This window comes from Mandrillus leucophaeus, unplaced genomic scaffold (genome assembly GCF_000951045.1).
Source record: "Mandrillus leucophaeus isolate KB7577 unplaced genomic scaffold, Mleu.le_1.0 Scaffold38, whole genome shotgun sequence".
Lineage (NCBI taxonomy): Eukaryota > Metazoa > Chordata > Mammalia > Primates > Cercopithecidae > Mandrillus > Mandrillus leucophaeus.
The window spans coordinates 830,138-854,418 of record NW_012104031.1 but is presented as its reverse complement, the minus strand read 5'-3'; the positions used below and the strand labels follow the sequence as shown (position 1 = coordinate 854,418).

At 50.2% G+C, this 24,281-nt stretch overlaps 1 protein-coding gene across 4 annotated transcripts; it reads right to left on the bottom strand.

Moving 5' to 3' along the window:
- Nucleotides 1–1,255: 1,255 nt before the first annotated feature.
- On the bottom strand, nucleotides 1,256–21,643 carry KLHDC8A (kelch domain containing 8A). 4 transcript variants are annotated; one of them, XM_011990412.1, is made up of 9 exons: nucleotides 21,541–21,643; nucleotides 21,102–21,137; nucleotides 13,372–13,586; nucleotides 9,078–9,414; nucleotides 8,173–8,737; nucleotides 4,813–4,977; nucleotides 4,368–4,583; nucleotides 3,668–3,769; nucleotides 1,256–2,756 (listed from the first exon to the last, which is right to left on the bottom strand). In XM_011990412.1, exons 5-9 carry the CDS (start codon nucleotides 8,546–8,548, stop codon nucleotides 2,563–2,565), a joined length of 1,053 nt encoding a protein of 350 aa, XP_011845802.1. In that variant the 5' UTR covers nucleotides 8,549–8,737; nucleotides 9,078–9,414; nucleotides 13,372–13,586; nucleotides 21,102–21,137; nucleotides 21,541–21,643; the 3' UTR covers nucleotides 1,256–2,562. The 4 variants fall into 4 exon arrangements, with proteins under 4 accessions (XP_011845802.1, XP_011845804.1, XP_011845803.1 ...); XM_011990414.1 differs by lacking the exon at nucleotides 9,078–9,414; XM_011990413.1 differs by lacking the exons at nucleotides 9,078–9,414; nucleotides 13,372–13,586.
- Nucleotides 21,644–24,281: the final 2,638 nt, after the last annotated feature.

The window sequence follows — 24,281 nt, the reverse complement described above, 5'->3', positions numbered from 1 at the left end:
GATGCTACCTACCTTATGGAGTTGATCTGAGGATTGAAGGAAGTGCCTCACCACCTGTGAGACAGCATTATGATTGCTGTTGTGTATATTGGGAAATGAAGACAGGAAAGGTGAGGAGCCTTCCCACGGTGGAAAGGGAACGGGAAAGTCTATGGGGGTGGGGGAGCGAGGCCTGGGCCAGGCCATCTTACCCCAGATCCTGTGCTGCCCCTGTAGCACCATGAGGTACAGGATCACATGGCTTAACAGACATTCAGTATTTCCCTCATTCCTCAGTGAGGCACCCCTAAAGTCTTTCCAGAATGGACTTCCAAGGGGTGAGTCCTTAGCAGATACCAGCTCCAGCCCTGAGTTACCCTCACAAATTCCAGCGGCTAATTCAACCTTTTAGAGCTCTCTGTACTCCCAAGGTTCTGTCTGACCATTTAAAAATGGTTCACTGTCTGGGAATGGTGGCTGAGGGTTGTAATCTAGCACTTTGGGAGGCCAAGGCAGGAGGATCACTTGAGTCTAGGGCCAGTTACTTGGGAGGCTGGGGTGGGAGGATTGCGTGAGCCCGGCTGGAGGGTGCAGTGAACCCTGGTCGCACCACTGCACTCCAGCCTGGACAATAGAGCAAGATCCTGCCTCAAAAAAAAAGCTCAGCCGTATCCATGCATATGGGACCACTTTGTGTGCCTGGAAATGCCCCCTCCCATAAGGCTTGGGTTTCTCTTGGAAGGGGTGGAGGCACCCCTGTTGCTAAACACCTTTCTTGGGTAGGGGATTGAGGAGACAGGATGCCTTTGGAAGAGCATCCCCTAACGCACAGTTCCATCATCCCTTATAGTATCTGCAGCTCCTCCAGCTCCTGTTTCTATCAATTACTTCAGGGGCTCAACTCATAGGGATCCAGAAACAGCAGGGGAGGCCTCTCTGCAGTCTCCCCACTAGGGGGCAGCAGCGGCTACCGGAGGCCTCCCAGCCCGGGGAGGGGAAGGGAAATGCTGGGCCAGCAGGTGGCAGTGCCCTTCTTGGACAGAAGTAAGGAAAAAGTCCAAGTACCAAGAGAAAGGGACGGGAAAAAAATCCGTATCCTGTAAAGACCCAGGTTCCACTTGTCCTTGAAGATTGAACTGAAGGTGTCACACTCCCTCCCTCCAGGAGGCTCCCTAGACCCCTCAGATCCAGATAGGTGATCCTCCTCTGTTCCTGCCTCCTGGAGGAATGAATTACACTATCACTTGATGAGTGATACCTGACTCCTCCAGAACCCTTCAGGGCAGGCATTTTATTCATCATTTATTTTAAAAATAACTGAGAGTCAGAAACAGATGCTAAGAGGAGGCACATTCTTCGAGTTTTTTAAAAGAACCCTTTCTACTTTGGATAGGACAAAAATGAGCTTTGGCTGAATGAACTGAGACTAGACATAAGAAGGACTGAGCTGCTGATGAGTTCTGAATGGAAGATTAACATGCAGTCTCAAGGCAGGAGAAGAAGAATATGTGCTGTTTTCCTGGGAGTGGGGTAACTGGTGGTGGCTGTGAGAAGGCAGAGCTCTTCAGAGGGGACAGCCAAGAACAGGTGGTCACTGGGGGCCCTCCTTAGCCTGAGAATGCCGGAGGGATTGTTTTATGGGGTCCTCCCTGCCCCTCAAGACACCCTTCCGCCCCACCCCCACACCAGGGTGCTAGAGAAGTTAGGAATATAGATTTTAATCATTGTGCTGCTGCTATTAACCAGAGTGCAATTAATCCATCTTTTGTGGATTTTGATGCCACAGTGTAAATGAGAAGGTTTCACACAGAAACCCTCTGGGGGCCTTCGGTGACAAAAGGGCTAGGCCTCTGGTGGGGAGGGGGTGGAAGAAGGTGAAGTGGAATTAGGAGAGATGTGGGGAGCAGACCCATGGCTGGGAGACTGCTCCTTCTCCATCATCACATGCCCAGCAAGGACCCCAAGAGGAAGAGATTCTTCCTGCCATGGCCTGGGCTGTCCAAGTGAGCCTGACTTCCCTTCCAAGGCAGCTGCCTCTAGCTTCATGTCCAATTCTTGCTGAGTAGATGAGGTCCAGGGTAGGCCCACAGTTGACCACCAAATGGTGAAGAGATATAAACCAAGGGAGGAGAAAGGGGTTTGGAACCCCCAATCATTCTCCATTTTTCATCCTAAGCAACCTTAAAACTAGTTTAGAGCTGGGGAAAGACAGCAACAGCAGTTTATCCTCTCTGTCAGAACTGCTCTACCTGCCTCCTGGAGATGGGGGTGGGGGGAGGTGGGACTCACAGGAGGGAGAGGTAGGAAATATTCCTGTGCCTTTCTGTGCCTGTGCAGTAAGTGCAGACTCTCTTCAGAGTCAGCTCTGCAGCTGGTTGAGTCATCTGTGCCTCTTACAGTTTTCTGAGATTGGTAGGATTTGGAGCTATAGAGAGGTCACTTAGAGCCCCAAGGCCAGACTCCACTGGCTGCTAACAGGAGCTGACATTCTGGGAAGCAGCCCTGACTGCTTGGACAAGATCATTCCTCATGTCAAGAGTGAAGTGATATGGTCCAGGGCAAAGGTACTGGACCCAGAGACAGCTAGGAGTCAGAGACACACAGGGCCTCCACTGCGTCACTCAGACCCTGGTTGACACCTCCCACGGCGAGGAGGCAGTTCTTGACGACTATGCTGGAGCAGGCACAGCGGGGTGTGGGCATGGCAGGGAGGATCTCCCATTTGTTCTTCCCTGGGTGGAATGCTTCCGCCGTCTCCAGGACAGTGGGTTGATTCCCTGAAAGTGTCAAGGGAATCAGACCTTACAAAGGAGTCCAACCGCCAATCCACGCCCCACAGTCACCCCATCTTCCTCCCTTGGGCACCCACAAGCAGAAGCCAGGTAAGGTCAACTTCCTTGGCTACAGGATTACTCCCTTTACTAAGCCAGTGGCTTTTGTCAAGCAGCCACTTTGTCCCTCCTACCTTCTTCCTTTCTGTCTCTTTAAGAGTAAGCTTTCTTTCCCTACCCATTGCTTTTCACCAGAGCTTTCTAGCACACTACTGCCTCACTGCTGCCCTTTCTTAAAAAAGCTACCGACATGGTCTAGCTCATACGGTTCCTTCATACATGAGTAAAGTGGGAGTTTGTCCACACTAAGTAGACTTCGGGTACCTGGAAGCCCTGCTGCCTGGACCTCTCTTCCTTGATGATGGGGGACTTCTCACTTTAGAGTCCCTCCTTCAAAATACCAGTAATCTCTGGCAGAGTTAATATATCAAATCCAAGATTCATCTGTTGAACTTATTTAATCAGATTGCTTTCCTGTTCCATGATTGGGCTGGGTATCCAAGGAGAAGAGATTGGTCAGAGGAAGACCAAGGCGAATCCCCTCCACATTTTGTCTCCAGTCATGCCCGTTTAGGGATCTGTGCTCAGCAAGCCTGTGCTGCACGGCTATGGGTGTCCCTTATTCTCTCTGCGTCACAGTTTCCCCCGTGTAGGAGGACAGAAAGGCCACACCTGGGGCCCATAGTGGATAGGTAATATCCAGGCTGGAAGAAAGGGAGTGCTTTGAATTTTTTGGAGTAAAGTGGTAGGCAGGTGGTCTGCAAGGAGCCAGTACCCTTTCCTGCATATGCAAAGTGCCAAGGATCCACCGAGCACCAGAACCACAATAAATTCCAGCCTGAAAGCGCCATCCTTACCAAGTCCCCCAGCCACTATGACCCGTCCACTCAGAGAGCCAGCCACAAAGTCTGCCCGCCGCTTCTTGAGGAAGAACGATCGTTCCATCTTCAGCCATCCCCCTATAGGCCATGGATAATGGTGGGTTATATAGAGAGAATGAGATATAGACCACTCCCACCAAATACAGATTGTGGCCCAAATAGCTTTCACCCTGGGCAGTGTCTTCACTCTATTTATCCTTTATGCTTGGGGAGTACACAGTTCCTCCTGCTGTTTGAAATTCTCTGCGGCTTCCCCCTCTCCCATGCTTGCTGCTCTGTAAGGCATCATCATCCCCTACAATGAATCACCTTGACTTTTGCTTAGGAGGCTAATAGAGGCAGTGAGGGTAGGAGTCAGGATCCTTCTGTTTCTCCATCAGTAAAAAGTAAGAGAAATCCCTCTCTGACCTGGTCCTGTGTGAATATTGTAAGAAAAGACAATATAGGTAGAAAAGGGGCTTTGAAAAAAATCAACCAAGCAAAAAGGGGAACTATAGCAATGAAGGAATTTGATTCCAAGAGTAGCCCTGAGTGGAGAGGGGTGCTGAGACTTCCGAGAAGCTTGCTCAGCTGGGTAAACGGCCCTGGAAGATGGCTGGAATGGGTGTAAGGGATGGGGAGCCAGCCAGAAGGGCAGTGGGCAGCCAGAGCTTCCTGGGGAAGGTGACCAGCTCACCCTGTTCCATGTCAAACACGTCCATTGTCCGCAGGAACTTGGGCTGCCGGTAGAGGCGACCTTGCCGCAGGCCTCCCAGGCTGTACAAGTGGCTGTCCAGGGTCACAAAGCTGGAGAAGGCCCGCTTACAGGGAATGTTGGGAAACTTGGTCCAGGAGCGAGTCTCGATGTCAAAGACCTCAAAAGCGTTGACTGCGTACTTGGACTGTCGTCCCCCTGGGGGCCAGAGCAGGATAGAGGTTGGGCAGAAGGGTTGTCCCTGAGGACAGGGACAGCGAAAAGGTTTCCCCTTTTGACAGTTATTCATACAGGAAGCTCCCGGTGGGCTGGGCAGTGTGATTATCCCCAGTACCGACGAGATGCTCAGCACACAGGCACTGCTTCCCATGGGAACTAAGCCAAGGGAAGGAAGGAGGGCAGGTATAGAACAGTAACCCATCCTTACCCAGCACGTAGATCTTGGAGCCTCGGAGGAAGGAGGTGGCAGCATATCTCGGGGTGGGCATGGGTGCTAGCGACACCCACATGTCCTTGAGCATGTCATAGTGTTGGAGGTGGCTGTGTGGACGTAGGTCCAGGCCCATCCCGCCTGCTGCATATACTCGGTAATCTAAGAAGAAAGGCCATACATGCCTCTGGCTTAGCTCACAGGTACATCAAGACGGGCCCACCAGCATCCATTGCCTCCCATGGCCAGGCCAAGCTTTCAACCACTGCTCAGCCAGAGTGAGTCATATTTGTATCAGTGTGGTTGATAGCACCATTCAAAGAAGTCCCTGCTACAGCTGAGCCTGAGAGCCTGTTTTTGTTTGTTTGTTTTTTAATTTAGATATGATCTCATTCTGTCATCCAAGCTGGAGTGTGGCATAATCCATAATCACGGTTCACTGCAACCTTGACCTCCTGGGCTCAAGAGATCTTCCCACCTCAGCCTCCCAAGTAACTATGGTGGCATGTACTACAGGTCCATGCCACCATACCCGGCTAATTTTTGTATTTTTTGTAGAGACAGGGTTTTGCCATGTTGCCTAGGCTGGTCTCGAACTCTGGGGCTCAAGCAATCCTCTTGCCTCAACCTTCCAAAGTGCTGGGATTGCAGGTGTGAACCACTGCGCCCAGCTGCCTGGGTGTTTTGAAGCCATGGTATGACTACATGCCTTAGTCTTCCTTAGTGTCCAGCCCTTTGGCTAAGCCTGAAACACTGTATGAAGTCTAGGCCTGGAAAACCCTTTGCAGGTCTTGTCCCCTTCACTGTCCTCCTCCCTGGGCAGCCAGAGGGGAAGCCAAAGAGGACAGGTATTCTTTTTTCTTGAGAGACAGTCTTGTCTTGTCACCCAGGCTGGAGTGCAATGGCATGATCTCAGCTCACTGCAACCTCTGCCTCTCAGGTTCAAGCGATTCTCCTGCCTCAGCCTCCAGAGTAGCTGGGATTACAGATGCCTGCCACCACACCTGGTTACTTTTTTTTGTATTTTTAGTAGAGATGGGGTTTCACCGTGTTGGCCAGGCTGGTCTCGAACTCCTTACCTCAGGTGATCCGCCCACCTTGGCCTCCCAAAGTGTGGAGATTACAGGCATGAGCCACCACGCCTGGCCTCAACGAGTAGAGATATTCTTCTGATGCCCTTTCCCCAGGCATTCACAAACTGAAATTTTTTAGATATGGCAGGGGCCTTTAGAAATAAGATGAGTCATGCTGTCACTGGCCTATGGGACACTGGACTGCTGCTGGTCTCTCTGTGTCTGCCAGCCCCATGAGGGAATACCATCTTCCTTCACACATTGGGAGACTTGTGGGATCCAGGAGTCACTTCGACTAAATGAGATAGGGCTAGGGGCGAATGAGGGTGAAGCTTTGGAGAGAGTGCTGGCCCCTTTAAGAAACCGTGCCTAGGAAGTGAGCTGGGGTACTTTGAGAAGTGAGTCTCCTCTCATTCTCTACTACTCATGACTGTGGGTGGTCTTTCAAAGGACTTCACTACACCAGAGAGGATGGGCAAGGCATCTGTGTTTCCCTGGTTCTCACCCCAGGACCTCCTGAGCCTCTCTTTCTCAGGGAGCCACCCCTGCCTGGGATTCTGTCTGCCAGCAGCCAGTCCTCACTGCTTCTGGCTCCAGGAGGCCTTTATTCTTAAGGTGATTGTAGGGATGAGTACTATTTCCTCCTACTTTCCAATCTTACTGGAAAAAAAAAAAATGCCAACCCTAGCCTGAGGCTGGAAGATGGTGCCTGCTAATGAGGAATTCACCTTGCACAAGCTCCACCCATCCCATCCTGTGTTACTTGAAACACCTCCTCCTGGGAATCCTCCCATCCACTCCTCACTACTATTTTTGTGCCCAATTCTTACTCATCGTTTCAGAACCATCTGGGTGTCCCTGAACTACAAGGCTGGGTCGACAGCACCGGCTCAGTGCCTCCTGAATGATGGCACTTCTGTCACCCTATTCCATCACCCTAATTGCCACATGTTACTGAATAATCTTTGTTTCTTTCAATAGATTGTAGGCCCTTGAGAATCTGTTAAATCTATAGCCCCAGCATCTGGCACAATGCCTGGCACACAGGCATGTAAATGCTTATTAAACTAACTCTCGAACTCATTCAGTGCCATAGTAAGAGCACAGATTCAATCATCACTATCTGTGTCACCTCAGACCAGTGGTTTAACTAACTCTTTGGGCCTTACACTGCTTCTCTCTAAAATCAGAGTAATACCAGCACTTACCTCATTGGATAGGTTGTGAGAATCAAAGGGGTTAATGTATACAAAGCACCAATGGTAAGGATTCAATGAACGTTAGTTCTTAATCTTTCAAGACCACTTATCGAGGCCTGGGATGTAGATGTACTTTTTCCCTCCCTTGCTCTCTGTAGGTCTCCAGGCCTTCCATCCTTCTTACTGGGAGGTCACAGAAGCCCCACTGGCTGTGCTGCCATGGGGGATTCTGCACAGGAGTTTCTCTCTGGTCACCTTCATTGGTCAGATCCAGGCTCCTGAAGGCAGGGAACAGATCTTCTGCCTCTTTCCTTCCTTCCTTGAGCCTGGCACTGTGCCAGGGACAGAGCAGGTGCTCAAGAAATACTGGTTCCCAATCTACAGTAGATTTGACATGCAGCTAGTATGGTTTAGCAGAAGAGGGAGGGAGGAAAAGGAGAGGGAGGGAGGAAAAGGAGAGGGAGGGAAGGTTGCACCCCACTGCAAGCCTCTGCTGCTCAGGTGTGTCTCACCTTGGTGTCTCCTCATTCCCATTGAACCATCTCCCACAAAACCCTTTGTGTTTTAGCAAAAGAGCTTTCAGAGTTCTAGGTTCTGGGCTGTACTAGGCGTGAAAAGAATGAAATGAGGTGCTTTGAGAAAGGAAAATGGGAATCACAAAACCATGTAGTGAGGACATGCATGCGCTGAGGACTTAGTGAAATGGGCAAGACGTTTCAGGAGCACAACCCCCAAGAACATTCTGGTCTCCATTAAGCATCTCTGAGACTGGGAGGCAGAGGGGGAGGTTGAAGGTGGAAGAGGCCCCTGGAATCAGGTCCCAAAGCCCTCTCAGTGGGGCCTGGTGACGCTACAAGGATGGAGTGAGCATTGTCAGGACCCCAAATAGGTGTCTGGGGGTGGTGGCACCTGCAAGGCAGGTTTCAGGGGCTGGGGTGTGGCGGCGGGAGGTGCAGGCATTCTGCTGAACGCATGCGGTCTGCAGAAACATGGCACTAAACTCCACAGCCCACAGCAAAGGCGTGTTTCCCCCGTGGCCCCCCACTTCCTTCTCTCTGGCCGCCCTCAGCCCTGGCCCCACTTGCCTTTGGCCGTGACAGAAATGCCCATGGCGGCCTCACGCAGCATGCTCCTCTTCTTCCACTTGCCCTCATCGATGTTGTACATCTCCACGACCTTCAGGGGCAACTGATTGGTGCCCACGCCCCCAATCACCATGATCCGCTTCCCCAGGGCGGTGACGGCCACCCCCGCCCGGGCTGTGGGCAGCGGGGGCAAGGCGGTCCACTGGTCGGCCTCGGGGGAGTAGACCTCGAAGCAGTCCATGGGGACGCCGTTGTCGTCACATCCCCCGATGGCATAGACCTGGCCCCCGGTCTCCAGCAGGGAGCAGTAGACCCGGCGGCTGGGCAGTGGCGCCAGGCGCTTCCACTGGAAGTCCTTGACGTTAGGCACCTCCATGGCAGCCTCGGGGAGTGCCCGGGCGCCGGGAGAGGTGCGAGCGCGGGGGTCCACCGGCTACTCGGCGCCGGCTCCCACGGCCCCTCTGGCCACCTCCATCGGGCTCTCGAGCGCCAGCCCCAGCCAGACGCCGGCCAGTACTTCACTGTGCTCCGAGTCTCAGCGGTCCGGCGGCGTCCACGCCTGGCCCTGCGGGAGGAACGCGGCGAATCAAGGGCAGCCGGGGCCACGCGCCCTCCAGCAGGCACCAGGCGGGCTCGGCAGCCCCTGGTCAACTTCACCGGGAAGACGCGGCGGCGGAGGGCGCCCCCCGGCGGCGGCACCACGCCCTGCACCGATTGGTCCCCGCCCCCTCCCCACCCGCTGCTCGGACACTGCCGGAGCGCGCCACGGGCCGGGGCTTTCAGGGGTTCCGGGCGCCGGGCAGTCCCCGGGCGGAGGAAGGAGTTAGCGTCTCTCGGCGTCTACGCCTCTCTTCCCCCGCGCCCCCTCCCCGCAGTCTCGGCGCCCCCGCCCCCGCATCACTTACGCTGCCAGGCCCCGGGAGCGCGGCGGCGAGGCGCAGACGACGCATCACCGGGGAGCCCGGAGCCCCCGCCCGGCTGCACGGGAGCCGGGGAGAGGGCGATCTGTCCTTCCCCAGTCCGCGCGCCGCTGTCACACATGCAGATGAGGAGATGAAGTGAACAGCAGGAAGGAGAAGCGGAGTCGCCGACGGGGAGGAAGCCGGCGAGCCCGCTCCGCTCGGTCCCCATCCGCAGCCACCACACCTGTGCAGGAATCCGCGTGCGTCCCGGGACACAGCGTGCTGTGACCTCTTTACAGAAGCCCCGCCGCCCGGGCCCCCGGGGAAGCGCTCACCTTGTCTACAGGGTCAAGGAAAGCAGGGCACTAGAGCCAAGCACCCAGATGACGGGCACAGACTCCCTCCGGTGGGGGGGCGGGCTTTTGTGTTTGTTTTGGATGAAGAGGCAGAGAGTCCAATTACCCAGTTTATCTACAGTACACAGACGCAGTTCGTGACAGGCTGACTCAATAGCCAGCTTTGCTTGGGGGGAGGTATTATCATATAGTTTAACCTCATGGAAACAACTTATATGGGTGCGATGCACGCAGACCTGGCACAGGTACTTTCAAATATAACATATACACCCACTTGCACATAGATGCGTAACTTACACATCACCCTCCCCCCCGAAATAGACACATCCACAGAGACACTGACCAACCATGCACAGACAGACATGTGGACACAGCCAGAGACACCAACATAGACAAACACACACAGGCAGTTTTTCCATCTGCCACACACATGCACAACCCACCACCGCCACCATCACCGTTCACAAGCTTTAGGAAGGGGAAACCTGATGATCAAATCTCCGTCCCCGGCACCAACCCACAGAGCTTGACAAACAATCCTTGCAAGCCACCCTGTAATACCCTTTACAGGACAGTAGCCCCCAGTAACAAAGGTGCCCATGAGGCCAGAGAACCACCTGGTCTGGTGGACTGCAAGGCCGATGGGATCTTCCTCCTACCTGGTTCTCTCAAATGTAGCCAAGTCTTGAAAGACCCAGGCTTGGGAGGTTGGAGACCTGGGTTTGAATCTTGCCTCTGAAACTTGTTTAACTACTCTAAGTCTCAGTTTCTTATACAGATAGATAGATAGATAGATCTATATCTATATATTTTTTGATAGATCCATATCTATATATTTTTTAAACTGCAGTTTTAATTTTGAGAAAATTTTAGATTCACATGCAGCTGTAAGAAAAAATACCCTTTACCCAGTTTCTCCCAATGGCAACATCTTACAAAACTATAGTACAGTATATATCAACTATATAGTACAGTATATATCAACCAGGGTTTTGAAATTGATCAGTCAAGATACAATAGTTCCGGCCGGGTGAGGTAGCTCATACCTGTAATCCAGGCACTTTGGGAGGCCCAGGCAAGCAGATCACTTGAGGTCAGGAGTTTCAGACCAGCCTGGCCAACATGGTGAAACCCCATCTCTACTAAGAATACAAAAAAATTAGCCAGGCATGGTGGCATGCGCCTGTAGTCCCAACTACTTGGGAGACTGAGGTAGGAGGTTCACCTGAACCTGGGAAGCAGAGATTGCAGTGAGCCAATACTGCGCCACTGCACTCCAGCCTGGGTGACAGAGCAAGACTCTGTCTCAAAAAAAAAAAAAAAAACCCCAAAACAAACCTTCCACCCTCAAAATTATACAATCGAGGTGGGGTTTGGTGGCTCATGCCTGTAATCCTAGCACTTTGGGTTGCTGAGGCAGGTGGATCACCTGAGGTCAGGAATTCGAGACCAGCCTGGCCAACATGGTGAAATCTCGTCTCTACTAAAAATACAAAATTAACTGGGTGCAGTGACGCATACCTGTGATCCCAACTACTCAGGAGGCAGAGGCAGGAGAATCACTTGAACCCGGGAGGCAGAGGTTTCAGCAAGCTGAGATTGTACCATTGCACTCCATCCAATGGGCCCATTTTACTACTTTGAGTTCTTGGCTTAAAAATTCCACGTTTTTTAGTTTGAATTCTCTGTGCTTACAAAGTAAACACCTCTAGAACCTTCACAGAGGAAGGCTGTGTCTGTTTTCCCTATTCAATCAGAACTCATAAATTCCAAAAGCATGGGGTGTGAATTAATGAAATTTCACGGAAACACTGAACATTTCCCTTTCGTCCTAGGAGTCTCTAACTGCCTGGAGAAATAGGGAACGGACATTTACCTTAGCTTGAACTGTCTTCACAAAATCAGAACGGGTGATCGGAAAGATTTAAAGCCATAGACCTTCCTCAAAAGGGCTTGTTGGAGTCCATCCTCAGCCTCTTTTGCCCACTGAGCCTTCTACCAAAGCAGTGAGGCCAGGCTTCTTAAATGAGCCCTCACCACCCCAGCTGGGGCAGCTTAATAAGCAGACAGAGTTCCACGCTGTATGTTATATTTGTGTCACCTGTTGAGATCATCTAAGCCCTTGCATGTCCATTTTCTCGTAATCTTAAAACAGCCCTGGGAGGGGTTGCCAGGTAGGTATCGGTATCCACTTTTGACAGATGAGGAATTTGAGCCTTAATGAGATGAAGTGACTTACTTAGGACCATGCAGGCCATTCAGGGTGGGTCCAAGGTATGAATTCCAAATCCAGTACTCCTTCACTTTATCACAATTAAATCACAAATGAAAGAATTGTGCCTTATGAATGAAACCAAGCAGGTCTACTCTCCACTTGGCTTCTGGTCTTTATTCCACCGTGGTGAAGAAAGGAGCCTAGGCTCCCAAGGATATTTCAGCGGCTGCCCATACTGTTTGTGCCAGGCAGTGCAGGTAAGGAAGTGCTGGAATCCAGCCTTAGAATAGGCCCCCATTCTAAACTAAGGCTCATATCCTACAGGCACCATCTTCTACGCAGACCGTGGGATCTAGGGACTCAGACCCTTGGAAAAGTACTAAGAACAGGATGTCTTCCAGACCATGACCTAATTGCTTGTTCTGGAAGTCCTGGCTTCTCTCCATCTCCCCCATCTCTCTTCCTCTCCGCCAGGTAACATCCTTTAGTCCTTACACTGAGTGCACATCGAGGAAGCTTGTAACCTAGCAACTGCCACTTAAGATTCCCTGAGTCGCCTGTGGTTTCCACTGCCTGGGCTGAGTGCACCAAGATGGGGCCTTAAGGAGTGCCAAGCAGAGGGAGAGTGTCCAGTGACTCCTTTGATCCCTCCCCACCCTATTCTAGTGTGTAACCATTTTGCTGGTCAGGAAGTTCTTCCTCATGTCAAATCTAAATCCTTCTTGCTCTAAAATCTTGCATAACATTGAGCCAGGGTTTCTCTTTTGCCTTAAAAGGGGTTTGAGTTTTTAGGCTGGATGAGGTGGCTCATGCCTGTAATCCCAGCACTTGGGGAGGCTGAGGCATGTGACTATATGACCCCAGGAGTTCGAGACCAGCCTCAAAAACATAGCGAGACCCTGTCTCTATAAAAAATAAAAGTTATCCAAGCTTTGTGGCACATAATCCTAGCTACTAGGGAGGCTGAGGTGGGAGGATCACTTGAGCCCAGGAAGTAGAGGCTTCAGTGAACCAAGATTGTCCCACTGCACTCCAGCTTGGGTGACACAGCAAGACCCTGTCTCTCTTAAAAAAAAAAAAAAGTGTTAGATTTTTTGCCTTGGTCACAAGGTAGGGTGGGAGGTTGGGGAATTAGCGGGGGTGGGGAAGTCATAAAAGCCTCTAAAGATTAGGCCTTTGGTGCTGTGGAGTCTTTATTATAGATATTGATGCATCAATCAAACTTGGGGATGCTCGGCCCCAGAAAAAGTCACTCAGTACATTTTGGGTTTTGTTTTTGTTTTGTTTTTTTAAAAAAGATGGGGTCTTGCGATATTGCCCAAGCTGGATTTGAACTCCTGAGGTCAAGTCATCTTCTTGCCTCAGCCTCCTGAGTAGCAGGGATTACAGGCATGCACCACCTTGGCAGGCTCAGTAAGTCTTGGATTTGTTAAGGTCTAATTTACATACAATGAAATGCACAGTTTTACTCAGTCTCTGTTGTCTGGTAGGCATTCAGCAGGATCCTGTCTTCACCAAACTGCGGTACCTTAAGGGGAAATTGGAGGTGTTGTGGGGGACAGTTCCTTCCCAATAAACCAGGCAGATTCATGGATGCAGTAACTGTGGGAAAGGTTTCAAGGTCTGGTGGAATTCCAAGTGTAGGGAACATTTTGGGGGGATAGGAGGAAAGAGGAGTTGTTTAGTGATTAGCTGCTCCTTAGCCCTCCCTAGAAATACTCTGTACCGGAGTGCCCTCTGCAGGGAACCACGCTGGCTGGAGGCGCACATCAGGAACTCCCCGAGGCCAGGATCACCTTCTTTATGCAGTTTTCTTTCTGCAGCACCCCACAGACCATGTGGTCAGCATCAGGCAGGCTGGATCTGAATCCTGGTGCAGCCACCTCCTAGCTGTGTGACTATGCACAAGTCACTTACGTCCTTGAATCTGAGTGTCCTCATCTGTGAAAAAGGGAATAAGAAAATCTACTTTCTAGAAGGAGGTGCCAGGCATAGTTCCTGGGCATGTGGTAGGTACCTCATAAAGACTAGTGTCTTTCTTCCCTTTGCGATGGCAAGTTTCTGTACCTCTGACTTTCAGGGTAGTGTGTCCCCCAAAGCAGGTGCCAGTTTCACAAGATAGGCAGCCTTACCAGGGCCCACACCCTCCTGTAGCCAATCACTTCTGGGCCTGTGTCTTAGACCGGATATCTTTTCTCCTAGCTAGCTGAAATCTCATCTGCTGCAACCTAAATTGCATTCTAATCTGGAGAACAGCTGTGCCCTTCCTTTAGCTAATCACCTTCTCATTCCTTACCAGAAGCGTGGTCCTTATTCAGGGAGTGGGGAGTGAGGCTGACTCATCCAATTAGGACTGAGGCTGCCAGCAGACCAAGGAAAGAGTAGCTCCTCCCCCAGCATAGAGAAGCCTCATTAGGGCCTCCTCCCCACCAGTCCCAACATCAGCCCAGAGGAAGGATTTAGAGCTCACGTGGACTTGATGGGAGATGGCATGACACAGTTGCCAGCAGTCAGAACCAGGATCTGTATGTGATCACGTGGCACTGCTGCCCTGCAGGTGGAGGGCTGGAGTCCTGCAGAATGGCCTTAGCTATTCAAGTTCCCTTCCTGACCACGCAGCCTTGATTGGAGAGTTGAATCAGCCACATTCCTTCAGCTATCCGCCCTGCTCCCTCCCGCTCCAGTGCTTAGCTGGTGCCTGGAACCTAGAGAGGCTTAGTGAGTATCCGTTAAAGAATGCATCTGTTCATCTGTAAGCACCTTCCTGCCTACTTAGGTAAAATTGGGACATTGGAAAGTGGACCCCAGATATGGGATGATGGGTGAAGGGAGGGGGTCATCTTCGTTTTCAGACTCAGGAGTTGCACAAGGTAGAGAAGAAAGGGTTGGGAAACCACACACTCCTCTGCTGTTTACTGCGTGCGGGAAGGGATGCTTCTCAAAGACCTCAGCTACTTCCCTGTGCTTATTGAGGAAGTCGTAAGAGGAAATGGGGCTTACAATAAAGCCTGAGGATTTGAGTTATAAACAAGGAAGAATTTCCTGACCAGCAGTGTCAGAAACTTGAAACACCAGCATGAGGTGAGGTGAGAGGCCACGGAGCCACCTCCTCCTCTATTGCCACCCGGTGCATACTAGAAAGACATAGGACAGTCAGAAGACCTCTGCTACATCGTGTTACAATATAGGCTATGACCTCCAGCCTACGTTTTGTTGTAACCAGCCTGTGCAACTATAGGCAAGTCATATCCATTCTGGTACCTGTCAAATTAGAAGGAAGGAAGGTGAAGAAGAGAGCAGCTGGGGTCCCTCCCAGCTGTAGTGTTCTGTACTCCTGGGGTGCTATACAGGCTGGGGAGCCCTAGAGAAAGAAGCATTTAGCCATAGTGACAAAGCAGCAGATTCTAGAATGAACATCCTCACATTCTGCCAGGTGATACAATCGCGGAGGTCTGGCCCCACCAGCTCTCACAAGCGCTGCCAGCTACCCCAGGTCCGGTCACCAGTGAGGACTTTATCAGGGCTTCCCCTGGCCACTCTCTCTTGCTACCACCACCCTCCTTTCTCTCCAATCAGCCCAGGACAAGGGAGTGCCTTGTGACAGCTGCAGCTGTGGCAAATGGGCTGGCTCCCTGTAGACGCTGGGCACCCACCTGGATGCCTTATCATGCTTCCTGTTGGGTTCTGACCTTTCTGGGGTGCCTGCTTCCAGGAGAGTATGCAAGGGTTGCAGAGGACACAAGGGCTCAGGTCATCCTGACCTGGCTCTTTCTCTAAAAGTGAAAATGCGCCCATTTGTCCCAGGTCATCAGGCTGGGGCCCTTAGGGGGCCTAATCTTCACCCCTTCTCATGAGGAGGACAGCAGAGCCTTTATGGAGGCAGCTCTGCAGAGGAGAAGAGGCTATAGGCTGGGGAAGGCTGCAGCAGACCACTCAGACGCGGCTCTTTAAATGCCCATTAGTAAGTTAATATTGCCATTTCCAAAGTCAGCAGCATCCTCCATTCTTCTTAATTAAAAAGAGCTCCATGTCCTGGCAGAGCTGAGAGAGGGCTCTGAATGATTTACACACCAGCCCTACTGCTTCCAGTTGGGAAATCAGCAAGGAAGATTGATTGGCAGCTGGGTCAGCCTGCCTGTCACGATGGTGTGCATGCCTACGTGTGCATGTGTGTGTATGCACGCATGTGTATGTGTGTGTGCTTGCATGTGTGTGTGTGTGCTGAGGCACTGGGGGCTGGCTGTCTTGCTGGCAGGCTCTGAATGACCAGGGCCGCAGACCCACAGTCCAGCCCATGGAGCTCTGTAAGCCTAGAGGTAGGGCCTGCTAGAAACAAAAGGCTAAACAAAAGGCTGGCCTGCTCGCTCATCCTCTTCCTAGCAAAACTGCCTTATCTGGAGGACAAAAGCTCATTTGTTGTCTTGTCCCCATCCAGGAGAGAAGGGGTCACTCCTGGAAGATTCCTCTTGTTTCCACATAGAGCTTCCTCACTTGGTACATAGCATATATTGGACTTTTATTTGATCATCACTGCTCACTTTAAGACGAGACTTTCTCGGCTGGGCGCGGTGGCTCATGCCTGTAATCCCAACACTTTGGGAGGCCGAGGTGGGCGGATCACCTGAGGTCGGGGGTTTGAGACCAGCCTGATGAACATGGAGAAACCCCGTCTCTACTAAAAATACAAAAATTAGCCAGGGATGGTGGCGCATGCCTGTAATCCCAGCTACTCAGAAGGCTGAGGCAGGAGAATTGCTTGAACCCGGGAGTTGGAGGTTGCAGTGAGCCAAGATGGTGCCATTGCACTCCAGCCTGGGCAATAAGAGTGAACCTCCGTCTCAAAAAGGCTTTCTCATGGCCCACCTCCCGCCTCTCTTTCCTTGCCTCCCTCCTAACTCCAAATTTTGTCTGACCCTGACATCCAGTGGGATCCAAGACTCTGGGCCCTTTATGGGGCTGAGAAGGGGATGACGAGGTTCACAGTTTAGGCTGTTTAGGCTGGCATGACACTCTGCCTGGGCCCTCCAAAGAGCTGGGAAGTGAGATCAGTCACCCTGAAAGGTCCCAGGCCTCTTTGCCTCTCTCATCAGGCCTTGGGGCAGCCTTGTTGTCCGTCCCATGCCTCTACTCACCTCTAAGAGCCCACCAGCCTCCCTGGGTGCCAGAGAGGGAGGTCCTGCTCACTCTCCAGATGGAAGGAAGTGCCTGGTCACTGGGGCAGGACCTGTACAGAGGTAGGGAGTGGCTTTTGCTCTCTCCTCACCTCTCCCCTTCTCCTCTGGCACTTCACACACACACACACACACACACACACACACACACACACACCCCTTGTCCCCAGAGAAAGGACCAGGCAGAGGCACACTGGAGAGGAGGGGGTGGGGACTGGAGCACAGGAATCATCCAGTGCTCTGCTTTCACCCCCGCTCCCTAGGGAGACGGCAATCTGCCACAGCAGCAAGGTTGCCATCTGGCATGCTGACCTGTGCTCTCTGTGCTGGAGACAGGAGAGGCGGGGGACCCGTGATGGGCTGGCTGCGAGTGCCTTGTGTGTATGTGTGTCTAAGAAGCCATGAGAGTCCGGAAAGGTGAGAACCAGGCCAAGGTTTGGGTGAATCAAAGGATCTGCCTGTCCTTATCACTCGGCACTCCCGGGGCTGGTGGGTGTGTACCTGAGGATCTCTAAGGAGCCCCAGGGAGCCTGCATTTCTCTCCCAGTGAAGGAGGGAGTGGCAGGGCCTTGGCCCTTGAGCATCCTCCTATAGTCTGTCACCAGGAGAATGTGGCTGCCTGCTTAGCACCCAGGAACTGCCAGTCCATCCCCGCACATCGCTAGGCAAGAAACAGAGTGACACTTCTATTCACACCCAGACCTAACAACTGCCTCCACGAGGAACCGCTAGGGATCCCGTGTGTCCTTTGTTCCTCCCTAGTCCTGGCCCAGAAAGGACTATTTTCTTCCTTGGATGACATCTCCCTGCTTTGGTCTCAGTCTTGGAAGTTATGTTCTGAGAGATTCCTTGATACAAGTCCCCGCTAAATCACAGGTTCTACCTCAGTGCAGGAGACAGCAAACTATGACGAGGGCCAACCCTGGCCTGCTGCCTGTTTCTGTGTGGCCTGAAATCTAAGAACGATTTTTACATTTTTAAATGATTGGGGAAAAAAATCAAAAGAAAAATATTTTGGGATACATGAAAGTGATATGAAATTCACATTTCAGCATCTATAAATAAAGTTATATTGGAACACAGCCACACTCATTCATTTACGTGTTGTCTATGGCGGCTTTCCCACTACGACAGCAGAGTGGAGTAGTTGCAACAGAGAGCGCATGGCCCGCAAAGCGTAAAATATTTACTATCTGACCCTTTACAGAAAATGTTTGTGCCCTCCCCCGGACCTCAGGCTGTTTTAAGGGAACAAGGGGAATGCCACCTTATTCTTTTCGTTTTTTGTTTTCTTGTTTGCATGATACAGGGTCTCTGTCGCCCAGGCTGGAGTGCAGTGGCACCATCATGGCTCACTGCAGGCTCCTGGGCCCAGTCGATCCTCCTGCCTCAGCCTCCTGAGTAGCTGGGACTATAGACACGCACCACTCCCAGCTTGCCACCTTATTCTTGAACATACTTCGCACCACCGTGGCATGTTAAGTTGACAAGGCAATATCTAGTGGCAATAAAGGAAATGAACATTTTGAGGGCCCTTCCTGTATACCAAGGACATTTTCTCTGTTTATCACATAATCTCTACAACAACCTTGAGAGAAACAAGCACTAAGAGGTCTGTTTACATAATGAAGGAATGGGGAAGATTAGGAAACTCGCCAAAGCTATTAGAGTTAGGCAGAACAGGATCCTGGATTCAAACTCAGATCTGCGTAACCCCACAGCCCATATCCTCTCCAGGCCACCAGATTCTAAGATGACCACCAGCAGTCCAGCGAGGACCCACCCAAATGGCTGCTGGTTTGGGCTGCCCCCATGAACAGGCAGGGCAGTTGGAACTTAGGCTTTAGGGACCCAGGCCCCACCTCAGCTCCCTCCACCTCAGAGCCTGGTCCTGAGCATGGGCCACAGGCAAGTCAACAACAGTGACGGCTCCACGTCAGCGCCATCTCCCTTTTCTTGCCTTCTTCCTCAACCTTTGCTATCTATTTTCATCACCTTTTAGCTTTCCTTTGGGAAGATTAAATTTGCATTTAAATAGAAAACCTCTTGAATGACTCTGGTGTAACGTTAAAGTACTAATTACAAATTCATTCCTCTTTAAAAATTAAAGCACTTCAGTTCATCTCAGGGGTGATGGACAGCAGCAGAAACGCTTGGTATTGATGTGTCATGAATATTGAGCTGTTTATTGCAAAGTGCTTACAATCCCCCACCAGCAGAGGGCAGACAGGAGATGTTCTCAAGACCTATGCGGGAGATGTCTTGGGAGCCTAAAATCTGCTAAAAATAAATATCCGAAAGCAGTAATCTTTGAGAGAAAATAGAAGATGGCCAGTGGGATGGAAGCTGCTGGGGGTAGGGTGGGAGCACCCAGAAGTCCTCAGGTTGCCAGTTTGCTCAGTTGCTTATAAGTGTCTCAAGGCAGGTGCATATCTGTTGTATTCACCACTCTTTCCCATCAGCAAAACTAATGCCTGGCATTCAGTGGGGACCCAAGAAATATTTGCTGAATGAATGAGTGAATGAATGAATGAATGGATGAATAAGGCAATTAATCATGATGGGCGAGATCATTCATTCAACTACTATAGTGAGTCAGGCATTGCACTTGATAATTTACATAAGTCTCTTTGTTAAATGATTGATTCCTTTGGATTTTTCCCAGGACCATGCAGATGACACACAAATTCTCCTTTCTCCTGAAGAATTGCACTTGGTATTTTACCTCCCGATTTCACAGGTGACAAACAAACTCAGAGAGGTGAAGCGATTAGCCTCAGAGCACCCAGTTCAATCTGAAGCTCAGCCAGGACCTGAATGCTGGTCTCAGGCTCTGAGCCTGGCTCTCTATGAAGTGTATCACTCCCCCTCATCCTGGTGCTGGGCTGGTTATTCCAGTGTTCACAGTGTCACACCCTAATCTTGGCCCTTGTCCTCAAGATGCTGGGAGCCCAAAGTCCAGTCCAGCCTCTCAGCCAGGCTTAATGTCTGGGCTCCAGCCAAACCACTCTATTGCCTGATGCCCAATAGGCCTTTCATTTCCTGCCTCCATGCCTGGCTTTGTGTTTTCTGCTTCATATGCTCCGTCCTGCTTGTTGACATCCTATTCATCCTTCAGGGCTTGGCCCGAATGCCGCCTCCTCCATGCCTTGCATGATCCCTGCAGGCAAGAGTCATTTTTCCCTTTTCTATAGAACTTCCTCTGTAACTGTGTTAGCATGACAATAACCACCACCCATTATTCTCAACACCACACTACATTCTTTACATATTTTGTATAATTTGAACCACATAAAAAGCCAATAATAATAACAATAATAATCATTAACAAGTATATGGTGCTCAGTATGTGTCATGAACTGATCAGAGTTTTGTGTGTGTGTGAGTTGTGTGTGTGTATAATTTAGCCTATAAAGTAGGCACTATTATTATTGTCATTTTACAAAGGTGAAAACTGAAATTTAGAGAAGTTAAATGACTTGTCCAAGGTCACACAACCAGAACAGGGATGTGAATTCCAGCTTGTCTGGCCCCAGAATCCCCATACCTATCTATGTAGATATTCTTTCTCACCAGGTGGTAAGCAATGGAAGGCAGGAACCATGTTATGTGCCATGGTCGTCAAAGCACAATCCCTTCAGAGCCAAGTGTATCAATGTGTGTGTACATAGTAGATATTCCATAAGTTTTAAAAATCTTAATTTTAGACGCAGGGGACATGTGTGCAGGTTTGTCACAAGGGTGTATTTTGTGATGCTGCGGTTTGGGTTTCTATTGATCCTGTCACCTGGATAGTGAACATAGTAACCTAATAGGAAGTTTTTCAGCCCTTGTCCCCCTCCCTCCCTCCTTTTTGAGTCCCCAGCGTCTATTGTTCCCATCTTGATGTCCATCTGCGTACAGGGTTTACCTCCCACATTTGTAAGTGAGAATATGCAATATTTGGTTTTCTGTTTGATATTCCATAAAGTTGAGCCGAATTTGGATCAGAAGCCAGAAGTTCTGGAGGTTGGCTGTATGTTGGTCAGTCTGTGCCCTGGACAGCAATCTTTGGAGTTAATTAGCTGGGTTAAGACCAGGTGGGAAGAAACCTTTAACTTCAAAGCCAGAGAGGCCCAGCTGAGGAGAAAAAGCCCTTGAAGACCCTTGCCCCTCCTGACCCCCATGCCAGCCTGTCTGACCTGGGCAGCCCTCCTCTCACGGACACCACTGCCTATCTCCCCACCACCAGGCACTCAGAATGCCAAGACATCACTCTGCATAGATGGATTGAAATAAAACTTACCTGACTAGGGGGAAAAGGAGGACACCCGGCGATCATCTGCAAAAGACAAAGAAGGGGAGGGGCCTGGAGAGGGTCGAGCAGGTGTTGGCTTTGAGGCTTGTCCTAGGAGCAGACTGGGAATAGAGTCGGCAAGGTCCCCAGGGTCCCCAGGGCTTCCTCCACAATTGATGAGTCCACTGCTGCTGCCTCTGGCTGATCGACTGGGATGCAGCCAGGCCTCTATGCACAGGGCATGAGGCCAGCCCCGCCCTGAATGCACAGAAACTTGGGGTCCCTGAGTTCCAGGAGGCGTGACCCCCCTACTGAGAGGGCCTTAGCCAGCTCGTCAGAGCCCCAGTGTCTCCGTGCCTCTCCCTCCACCCAGTCTCAGCTACAAAGAGAGCGGGTGAGGGGGCGGACACGCTCACACACACAGACAATAACTACCATGGAAACTAACCAACAAAAAGAAGATTTAGGGAGCCGGACTCCTCTGCCAGATGGGAGAGAATGGAGGGAAGAGAGAAAGGGGCTGTCCTTTGCAACGCTGCCAGTTATGCAAAGGGCAAATATGCACCTCAGCCCTAATCCAACAATTGCAGATTTTTCCCTCCTCTGGGGTGGGGCTGTGGGTAAAAAGCAGAGAAGTGGGTTGACCTTTTTATATGAAGGTCCCAAAAAGCCACGCCATACCTTTGCCTTTCCACGCACAGAGGAGGCATCAGTGGTCCAGCGTGGGTGCGAAATTCCCGAGGAAATGCTCAGCACCGCTGGCAAAGCGAAACTCGAAACTCGTTCCACAAAGCAACGTGTTTTACCAGGTCAAGCTGAACCTCAGCGCAATTTGATCACTTTGCTTGGGCAGATGGCTTGAAGGACTTTCTTAGATGAAAATCCCTGTGTTCAGTGGGTAGCAAAACAAGGCTTTTCTTCAAGCCTAACCTTTTCTATCTATGATGTTAAAGCTGACTGCCCATAGTTTAAAGAAAGCCGGGGATGGAGGGGGTGCTAGCATAGATATGGGACATGTGACTTTCCTTCCGATGGCCTTTAGTTCTGTTTGGGGGGATTTTTCTCTCTGGGATAAAAGAAAATCTAATGAGGGAACTTAAAAAAAATTCTCTGGAAGTACTGTAAGGGAAATAAGGTAATCTGAGCATCGGAAATCCTGCTCTAACTCTTTAGCTGTGTGACCTTGGGGTTTCTTCATCTGTAAAATGGGACCAATGGGGTTGTAGAGAGGAATAAATGAGGTAATATGTGTAACGTGCTTAGAACGGTGCCTGGCTCATAGTATTTGCTGTTATTATTGCTATTGTTGTTAATCTTTCTGATCCTCCCTTTCCTCAGCTATAAAATTGAGCCAGTGACACCAATCTCTCATAGAGATTAAATGTGAGGATGAATCATGCCGTTATAACTGATAGAGTGGTGGTTATAGGGGTGTATACATTTGTCAAAACCCATCAAACTGTGGGTTTTATTGTGTGTAATTTATACCCCAATTTTTAAAAATATAGGTTTATATCACCAGGTAAAGCAGCCATGAGAATCTAGAACATAGGAAATATTTATTCCCTTCTTCTTCCCTAGTCATCTTTTCAGGAAGAGAGGAAAGAGAAAGTGAATGTTAGAAGTAAGAAGTAAAATAGAGAATTGCTGGGCGCAGTAGCTCATGCCCATAATCCCAGCACTTTGGGAGGCCAAGGTGGGAGGATCACTTGAGACTAGTCTGGGCAACATGGCAAAACCCCACCTCTACAGGAAATACAAAAATTAGCCAGGTATGGTGGTGTGTACCTTGATCCCAGCTACTTGGGAGGCTGAAGTGGGAGGATCATTTGAGCCTGAGGAAGTTGAGGCTGCAGTGAACTGAGAACACGCCACTGCATGCCAGCTGGGTGACAGAGTAAGACCCTGTCTCAAAAAAAATGTAAAAAGGAGGATTGCATAGGCAAGAGGCCATATTGATTTTGTAGGTAACGGGCCACCTATTGAGACTCAGATATTCTGGCTATTTCCTGAGGCTTGAATATCAGTCTCTCAGCTGCAGAGGCAACACCTGGGTAACTGAGTTGCCTTTACTAACACTCTCCTAATTTCATAACCTGGTATAAGAAAGTGAACTGCACTGCAGGGTGCTTCCTACATCTGTTCTGGAAGCCTTTTCATCACTATTACTTCTCCACCACAATTATCCCTTTGTCTCCCAGACTCCCTGCTGGGCTGCACTTTGGTTCCTGAACAAGGCGACCTGGGGACCATTGGCTGCAGGGTATCACTCCTAATGAAGTGTTGGCCAGGGCAGACAGCTATCCGTCAGAACAGCCCACAATGAACTGAGTTAGATATACATGGAAGAGACTGCTACAACCTAATTAAAGAGGAATTGTGTGTGTGTGTGTGCGTGTGTGTGTGTGTGTGTGTGTGTGTGTGTGTGTGTGTGAAGGGACTGGGAGGATGGAGAATAGTATGTAATTAAGAATCAAGTAAAGGTAATCCTTAGAGATAGACTATAGACCTCAAGCTAACAGCTTGCCTGAACCATAGCTGCTTGGGTGATAGTGGAGATTGGAGTCATGCTGCCAAGTGGTCCTAAACCAAAGGGAAACTTGCCGTTTGTCTCTCTTTGTTCTATGGGGTGAAGTCTATAAATAAATAAATAAGATAATTCACATCTGAGAACAATTTAAACTCAATTTGTAAATATCCGTTCTAAGCAAATGTGGATGGACGATGGCTCTTCTGTTCTGTTTGGGGTTACAAGATTGAAAAACAGGCAAATGCAAAGATGATGATGAAGAGCCTTCAAAGACGAAATCCTTTCAGGATCATGACTCTCATCTCTCCGGAAATGTTTATATCTAGGGACAGGGGAGAAAGGAGGATGAGTTCAGATTGTGATAACCAAGATAATCACTAAGATGATTGCAGCCCTACATTACAATTCTTGAATGTCAAACCCTGGAGATGAAGAGATCTAACATTTAGCCCAGAACCTTTCCAATGATGAAAACAAGCAACAACTCTTTTGGCATTGGTCTGATATTCAGTGACACAATAAGGTTTGTTCCAGCCGAAATGAGCAGGCTGGGGTCCAGGTTAAAAAGCAAACAAAGAAAGCAGCCAGAGGCAGCTGGGATTCTGGGACAGAGATAAGTCACAAAGCTGGGTTTATCTGCAGGGGTCAGGATTGATCAG

What these genes read in the sequence shown, in the direction of transcription:
- KLHDC8A (XM_011990412.1), bottom strand. Translation starts at nt 8,548, where the DNA reads ATGGAGGTGCCTAACGTCAAGGACTTCCAGTGGAAGCGCCTGGCGCCA. An exon ending in CTCCAAGATCTACGTGCTGG is followed by an intron (nt 4,584 to 4,812) that starts GTAAGGATGGGT and finishes TCTGGCCCCCAG; the next exon opens with GGGGACGACAGTCCAAGTAC. An exon ending in CGTGTTTGACATGGAACAGG is followed by an intron (nt 3,770 to 4,367) that starts GTGAGCTGGTCA and finishes CATGGCCTATAG; the next exon opens with GGGGATGGCTGAAGATGGAA.